The 8,693-nt window shown below is 41.5% G+C and overlaps 1 protein-coding gene across 20 annotated transcripts in view; it reads right to left on the reverse strand.

The window, feature by feature from the left end:
- The window catches only part of MYO3B (myosin IIIB), a 252,842-nt gene extending 244,465 nt beyond the window's left edge, over nucleotides 1–8,377 (reverse strand). For 17 of the 20 annotated variants that reach the window (XR_001862401.1, XR_001862400.1, XR_001862399.1 and 14 more), the window contains exons 1-6: nucleotides 8,281–8,377; nucleotides 7,750–7,882; nucleotides 5,911–6,025; nucleotides 3,906–3,984; nucleotides 2,828–2,893; nucleotides 2,590–2,626 (exon numbers count right to left, since the gene is read on the reverse strand). Coding sequence is in view for 14 of the 20 variants with exons in the window: in XM_017735717.1 (XP_017591206.1) it covers nucleotides 2,590–2,626; nucleotides 2,828–2,834 (44 nt within the window). In the remaining 6 variants the exon portion in view is untranslated. The remainder of the gene's footprint in view (nucleotides 1–2,589; nucleotides 2,627–2,827; nucleotides 2,894–3,905; nucleotides 3,985–5,910; nucleotides 6,026–7,749; nucleotides 7,883–8,280) is intronic. The other 3 variants (XM_017735714.1, XM_017735712.1, XM_017735716.1) reach the window with 3 other exon arrangements.
- Nucleotides 8,378–8,693: the final 316 nt, after the last annotated feature.

Raw genomic sequence — 8,693 nt, forward strand, 5'->3', positions numbered from 1 at the left:
AAAGAGAGAGATTTACTGAAAATACTTGTCCTGTCTGTCTTTCAGGCCCAAATTAACCACAGTTCATTTCCACCCTTCAGTTCATGCTAGGCTGGGTAACAGAGAATAGTAGAAGTAGGAAGACCATGGAAGAGATGAGAACTGTCAACAGCACTGATCATCAAAGACTAATAGAACAAAGTATTCTTACAGCTGAACTACCATGAACCATTTCCCTCTTTCTGTCACATTTGCACTAAGGGTAGAATTAGCAGAACACACTGCTAGAAATCGGGAAACTTTCCACCTGGAAGAGTTCAGTAAATTCTGCTTGTGCAGGAAAGTATTTATGAAACAAAACTATGGATGGGATTTTTCTTTTTCCAAGAAGTAATCAAATGTAATTGAGATCCCCTTTGAGATCAGGACCACTCTTCTAGTCCTATACCTACCAAGGAAATCACAAAGAACAGAGACAGCACTCTTTCAAACTGTTTTAAGCAGCCTTTTCTGTTGTTTCAGGTTTCAGTGCCAGGAAAAAGTGTTCCTTCTGTTTTTTTTATATTTTCTTTTACTATCCGCAAAAAATTGCCAGAGATGCCTCTACCTTCTTATACCTATTTTTACATACAACACATCATTTCCATATGAATCTCAAATCTCCGAATCTCAAATCTCTTACAGCTGTACTTAAGCAGCCCATAGTAAAACAAGTGCCCTCTCCCTTTGCAGGACACCCACCCCCTCAGCCCCCCACTCTGGGATGTTATAAAGTCTTTACCAAAACATTTACAATATGCTACTTATTAATGACACAGAGTCCTCCTAAAAAACTGTTCTGCAAAAAACTTCTCTCTCCTGACAGCTACAGGTAGAAAATAGAACACCTGGAACAAGGAGACGCAGGACTATAGTTAAAAAGCTCTACTTGAGACCCGCACACCCGGGTCCAAATGTAAGAAAGATGAAAGACTGGGAAGGCAGCAAAGGTAGGGCACAACTGCTTATCTAGGAGTTCACTACAGCCTCCATCATAGAGCTGGAACTGTGTCAAGGACAGAGTAGAAGGTTTACTTGGTCCTATGACAATCTGATATACCTTGGGCTTAGGGCAGCCTTACCAGTAAAGGTATCATCACTACACTCCACAATATCCTCCATGTAGTCCCCAACATATTTGCATGTTTTCATGTCACAAAGCACTTTGGAGAAGAAGCTGTGGCATATACTACAAATCACTGTGAATTCCATAGATATATCTATCTTGCAAAAACAGCTTTGTCAAGGACACAGGCATCTGCTGGCTAACAGAAGTCAAATCTTTTATACACATGAATAACTGCATATCTCTGCAAAAATTGTGCTAATCTAACTATATTTTGTCTTGCAAGGGTGAAGATCACCTTAGCGCGGCAGTGCCAACTGTCTTGTCATTAGCTCCATTATCACAATGACTTAAAAAGAGCTATTCTTGTTACTATACACATATATAAGTATCCCATGCAAGAATTTTTGGGCTTTTTTAAAAAGAGCTAACACTTAATATGCAAATCCTCAGCTGGAAATTGTTACCTACAGCATTATTATTTTCAGGGAATTGATTTTTCTTTTTAAAATTTTTGATAATGAAATCCCCAGGTTTCATTTCACAATAGGTTGACACTGACAGTGCCATGATTCCTGATGAGAAAGAAAGCTACCATTTTATTTTTTTGGCAAAGAACCCAAGCAGAAAAAGGTATACCATGAGTCAATTCTTCAGACAGGAGTTATAATGAAAGCAGTACAGGCTGCACTCTTCACAATCCATCCTTTCTTATTGTATCAAGGTTGTAAAAGCTTACTCCTCCTCCAATACTCTAGGCACTGCCCTACATCATAACTATCAACACTACAAACTCGTAAGTCAAGACTAACAGCCTTTAAGGTACGGTTTATAACAATCACTCTTTTGAAGGAGGCCAACAGGTAAGGCCTGTAGAAACTAAGCACTGAATTTTCTTTCAGAGGTGAGACTAAAGAGTTACCTAAAAAATATACCTAAGAATTTCACCAGTCACAGACATTTGTATTTCATCATGCCACACACCTCTCAGTTCAAAAGTCTCTCACCAGCAAGTAGTTTTTGAACTGCAGTAGAAAGAGAAGGGGCTGAAAAAGCCCAAAATCACAAGGGCAGTTCTACCCTTAGGGAATTTTATGAATGGAATTACACCTCTAATGCAACCTATCAAGTATAGCTGCGCTGTTACAGAAACGTATGAAGGCCACATTGCAAAGCAACAACTGTCAGTAACTGTTACATTTAATTACATGCTCTCCGTAACTTTCACAGTGTTCTTGGCATTAAGACGAAATCAGGAATCAGCTATTTTGCCCGGCTGAATAGCTTAATTTCATTACATGAGAAAGAAAAAAATAAAAAGGTTAATAAATACAGCTCCAAGCAGAGGAGCAGTCCCCAGCTACCAGCTGACATCTGTAGAACAATTATGACACGTTAGCAGAATGAGACAAGGACTTGTCTATTTTGTGGAAGGGAGTCAAAACAACACATTTAGTTTTTCTCCAGGGTGTAAAAGATGACAACATTTAAAAACTCTTTCTTACCTAATCCAGTTTGCTTCAGGACTTGCTCTGTTCTCATCTGTTGCAACAAGAAACAGAAAAAGCAAAAAGTTGACAGTCTTCAAGACACTTGAGATCTTTGGCATTTTTCCAGATATATCAAAGTAACAGGCTACCCAAGCTAACAGTTGCAACAAACCTGACTGCATTATAGTTCTATTCCAAAGCTGACTAACAACAAAAGAGAATAAGGTGAAAAACTACAGGTTGCATTCTTTACCTGACATAGCTCCTGTTAGCCATATGCTCAACTCAGCAAAAGGTACTGTCTCTCTGAGCAATAAACCTAGAATAGGAAAGCCTGAATTATTAACAGGAACATGAGGAGGCCTCAAAAGCACACGATGAATGAAACAAATACAAAGCTTACAGTCTGATTTAGTTTGTAAAGGCAACTTAGCTCACTTGATCTATTTTGAACACTAAATGGCATATGGAAAGAAACAGGATGATGCTTTATTGCAGTGCAGGGGAATGGTGAACAGAGTCCCTTAAACTGTCTTCATACCAGTCTCTCACAATGTAGAATTTTACTAAACTGGAAAAAATCTGGTTTTTGTTATATGGTTATTGTATACATTCCCATTCCACTGGTCACCTCTATTTTCAGTCATTAACTGCTAATATGCTTCCAACACTCTTGTTTTAGCCTCCAGCTTTTTGTACCAAACATTGTAGATGTTTGCTCTTCAAGCAACTTACAACTGCACTGATACAGTCTCTAGGTTCATACTGTACTTCAGGTTTAAAACTGGATCATCCAATTAACTTTGAATATGGCATAGCTTTTACATTACTTTGTGTCCTTTGATACTGCTGATAGCAACTAGAGTGTATCAACCAACAGAAGACACCTTGCCAGGACGAAAGGAGTTATTGACACCAATTTCTCCTCTCAAGAGAGAATTTTCTAGTTCCTCTGTATTCTGTTCTGCAGAACTCTTATTACTTTCAATGCCATGAAGCAGACACTAATGATTAGGACAGCATTCAGAAAATTATGTTATCTGTTCAGGCACTTCATACTCTTCTGTCTAGATGTTAGGCTCCTAATTCTAGGAGTGGGAGACACAGGACTCATCTTAAGCATTCAAATGTGAATATCCACATGGAAGTTGGACATTTAAACTTGACATTCACAACAATGAGAAAATAGGACCAGCATATGGAGCCTGGAGGGGAGCATCACTCAGGAAAAGTACATATCAGAAACTCTTTGTCTGCATGGTGCCTCTGGGAAACTGGGACCAAGAGATACACATTGCTTACTCAAATGCCTCCCCTTACTTGGAACTCACCTTTCTTTCTTATACCTTAATCTCAACACCCTCCATGTTTGACTCTCAGGCAGCCAAAAGTAAAGTCGCTGGTTCCCACCTTTAGACACAAAGGAAGATGGATACTTAGTTCCTGAATTACAAGGATTAATATTAGTTCCAAGTAAATACAAGGCAGGAAGTATGTATTTATTAACAGAGATACTATCTGCTTTACAGAGTTGACCTTGCTATTTAATACACTATTTTCAGTCATTGCACACAATGTGGCAATAGTAATTCAGTTCAGATTAAATACAAGCAAATTTTTTTTTTTCTTCACCAAAATGCCCAGCTTAATATATTGTTTAAGCTCTCAGACATGAACACTGACCCCTCTGGAAACTATATCCCTTTCAAGTGTTTCAGGTTGCTTACTACAGAAATCTCCAGGGGTTACTGCAAGCATTGCTCTGTGAATTGGAGGGGTAAATGAATCCCTATTGTTTCTGATGCAGTAGCATGAGACTGAAGGAGATGAAATTTTCTTGTAAATTGTGGAAAGTGTGTGTAAAGTGAGAAAGGTCGAAGCAAAACCAAACAAAAAAGGTGTCCATGCATAGTATTAGACAAACAGCTGCCTGAATAGACTGATAGCAGTAATTATGCCATTATTTCAAGTAGGCTGAACATGTTCCACACTCTCCAGTGTACTGAATGCACCTCGCTCCACAGTCAGTATGCTACGATGCTTCAGAAGATTAATTAATTTTCCTGAATTTTCGTCTCTTTCCTAAGAAATACTGTAAAATCAGCTTAGTCCACTGTTTTCATACGTGTAGTTCTGCAAATGCCTCCTTTTTCCATACACAATATCAGTACTCCCTCTCCACACAGCAGGGTAGAGGCCATGTCTGAGGAAGAAACAACTAGATGAGGGGTGGAGAAAAAGAGGACCAGCTAGGAAGAAGCTACTGACATGACTTGTTCTTTACAAAGCAGCAGCAGCGAATAAAAAATGTGCTTCCTCCCCCCTCACCACATGCCATTACCACAGGCCAATTCTCAGCTGTGTTCAGCAGAGCTTTTCCCCACTGTGCAGGACTCAGATGGAAAAGCTCAGCCTTATACTGTCAGACATTTATCCCAGAGCAGTGCCATTCTAGCTACAGCCATAAAGCTTTTCAGCTTTGGCAAAAGGAAAGCATGTATGGACTTATACAATGCATTATTCAGAGAAGTTCTCTTTCCCAGAGAGGGAAAAATTCCTTGCAGCTATTTTGCACAAATAGACAACAAAAGTTTCTCAAATTATTTTACAGATTTCTGATGTAGCACTGTGTGTCCTCACTATTTACGTCACATGCTCAACTCCCAAAACAAGAGCTGTGCAGAGACGTGAAAGGTGCACGAAAAGTAGAACAAGTTAGGAAGGAACTAGCAGGAGATTGATTTAATGCATTTTATTTATCCATCTCCATTTCTACCTGCAGAGCAGTCGCCCTACTGTCCACAAACAGAGGAATGAATGCTTCCCTCAGCTGCACGCTGTAACCCCCCAGGCGACATCACCCTCACTGTGCACTCTTCTGTCCTTCTAGATTCTCCTGCTGCAGCTCCCTTACCTTCTTCCTATCATCCCTCTCCATTTTAGAAGCTACATGGCTTTATCAAACAGCAGAGACATAATCCATCACAGCAAATGAGTCCTCAGGTTAGCACTATGAGGAATATGCCTCCATATTTTCACCTGTAATACAGGAGTCTTTACTAAAAATGTCACTTTGAACTTGTGTCCTGGATGATTGCCAGCCCCATTGCAGCTTGTTTATTCTGCTGCAGTACAGTTCAGTTTAAACTCATGAAAAGGAGTTAAACAGTTACAACAAAAGAAAAATTCCTACTGAATTACGTGCTGATTGTTCCTGCAGGTGCAGAGCGTTCCCAACTTCCCTATAGTAATCAAGCCCAAGACATCTTTCTGTTCCCTGGCTCTACGTTATTGAAGTTAAGCTGTATAGTAGATTGGAAAAAGTTTAGTGCTCACCTGTTCAGTTATGTTCAGGGTTTGTTATGAGGCTTTTTTCTCCCCTTCTCCTTTTCTGTTACTGATCCATAGGCCCTCTTCCCTTGTTATTTCCTTGGATCACGAGAAGTCACTTCTAGGGGGGGTAAGTTTGTAAGAACTAATGACAGAGAAGCTACAGGTACAGAATGTATCTCACTAAGTGTGCTCAGATGACAACTTAAAACTAGGGCTAGGTTAAAAAAAACCTAAACAACAAAAAACACCAACCAAACTTTTAAGCAGAATAAAAGCAAACCATTACGATAACTTTCAGGACTTCAAAGCCCCTTCCTGTACACAAATGTTCTTTGATTACGCTCACAGCACCGCACACGGTATTAGCACTTTATTCATTACTCCCCTCTTCTCCAGTCCCACAGTGGCCAGAAGGCTGGTAACGACAGTAACTTCTGTCTTTGTAACACAAGATGTTTCTATTCCCCAGACAAGCCCGCACTCAGGAGGCCCTTGTTAGTGAGCCTCTCCAGGCATTACCACAGCAAGAATCATTGTCTTTGTCCAATGAACTTTTTATCGTGAAAGCATTTGGCAAAAACACTGCAAAACCCGTCCTGGAAGCTCTTAAAGCAAACAAATAGCCACTGCACTGCTCACTAAATCCCTCTTCTCTGTAGTCAGAAAGTCAGTAATAGAGATACAATATTTCTTCTAATCAAAGATTTTGGATGGTACTGGGTAATTCACTTACTGTGCACATACATCAACAGGGCAGCACATAATGCTGAGGAAGGAATCACCCAGTGGCCCTCTCTCCAGTGCACACAAACATAGGGCTGCAGATAATGTTCCTACAGCTTCCTAACCATGGAACACCGTGGAGCAGCACATATCAGCACAGAAGTTCATATTTTCCCTGTTTCTAAAACAATCCATTTGCACTTAAACTGACTTTCCATTTTTAAAAGGGTCAGAAATGGCTTTTAGAAAGCTATATTCACCTTGACTCCTAGCCAGATTATGATGTGAAAATCTTAGCCCAAGGGAAAAATACCTCTGCTTGGTTCAAGCCACATTTTTATTGTTTGAATAAAACTTGGGTGAACTCTATTTTTATTTTTGTGCTACAATGTCAATAATTAACACCAACTTGGATTAACATTTGAAGGATTAAAGTATATAAGGCTGGATTATTAACTGCATTACAGTTTGAATTTGACATTAAGCTGGACTTCAATTTGGGAATATAAAAAGGGTCTTGAAAAAGGATTCTATGTATTTTCAGAACACATTCTATAAGACTCCACAGTAGGTTAAGATACAATTTACTGCTTTTTACAGAAAAAAAGCTCAGTAACTGCATCTAACTTGCTGACAGTGACCTCTATTATTATACTATGCATCATGCTAACTGAAATTTCTGTACAAGAACATAGTTTCCTACCTAATAACTTCACAAAACCTCAAAACACTGATCCTTGGTTTTCAGTGCAATGAAACTGAAATTCCAGAGTGCAGCTTTTAAAGTGGCAAGTGAAGTGAGAAAACCTAGCATTAAAAATGAAAACTAAAAACCATTTTGTATTCATAAAAATAAATGCACCACTTCAGAGAAATAAAGAGGAAGACATTTTAAGTTAGTCTTACCTCAATTTGCATGCAGCACTGTCTACAGATAACAGTACCTTTCCTTTCTTTTGCTAGTAACTGCATACGTGTATGTACCCAGGAGGAAGATTTGCTTGAAGGAATTTATGAAGTTTACCATAGTATTTGCAATGTATATTATGGTCCACTAGTTACTATAGGTCGCTTAAGGAAACACTATACACTAGAGCTAGATCTACTTAGGGAACTTACAGAAACTTTTCTTCAGTTATTCATGGCCTTGTCCCGATGGGCCTGAATTCCGTATCACGCCTACTTACTTCTTGCCTTGTAGTATCTTCTGCCATCTTTAATCATGGAGATTTTTTTCCTGAGCATTCCTTACCTATGATTTTGGAAAAACAGGTACAGCTGGTCGCCCCCTCGGAGGCGGGGTACCCGCACAGCCTCAGTAGCAGCGCTTCTACGGCGCTGCCACCCGTGCCCCCAGGCAGCCCAGGACCACCTCAGCGGCGCTCAGGCCACCTCCCTTCCCCGCCTAAGTCCGCGGGGCTGAGCGCAGACTTCGCTGGGGCCAAGACAAGCTCCCGGCGGCAGTGACAAGCCCTGCCAGCACCGACTCGCTAGAGAGGTGACAACCCCTGCCCGGCTCTAAGCGCCAGAGGACTGCAAGGCAAACGGCGAACGCCATTTCAAAGCCCTTCTCAGTTGAGGTGCGACCCCCACCCCAGCCGTCTGCGGGCGGCCCCGCAGGGCCGGAGACCTGGCGGGAGCTGGGCACACCTGAGAGACAGTGTTCTCCCTGTCTCTGCACGGCTGAGGAGCCGGGATTTGCCACTCGCCTGCTCGGACCGAGCGCTGAGGAGCCCCGCACTCGGCGGCAGCGGGGGCGGCGCTCGGCCCCGTGAGGCGGCGCGTGCCGGCCCCTCAGGGCGGGCGCGGCTCGGGGATTCCCGGCGAGGAGCCCGGGAGGAGGGCCGGAGGCTCTCGGGAAAAAGTCCATTGAACGCCGTGTAGGAAAGATAATGTTTAGTGAGCTTTTACAGAAATAAAACCGATGCGTAGAGGTGCACATCTAGCAGAATCGCTGGAACTAAACGCCTCAGTCCCCTTCTGTGCATTTAGTTAATTATGGAAAACAATGAATTGCGAGCGCAGCTCCGTCTGTGCTCTGAGACATGGGTCCTGGTGAAGGA

Source organism: Corvus brachyrhynchos, unplaced genomic scaffold (genome assembly GCF_000691975.1).
Source record: "Corvus brachyrhynchos isolate BGI_N302 unplaced genomic scaffold, ASM69197v1 scaffold255, whole genome shotgun sequence".
NCBI lineage: Eukaryota > Metazoa > Chordata > Aves > Passeriformes > Corvidae > Corvus > Corvus brachyrhynchos.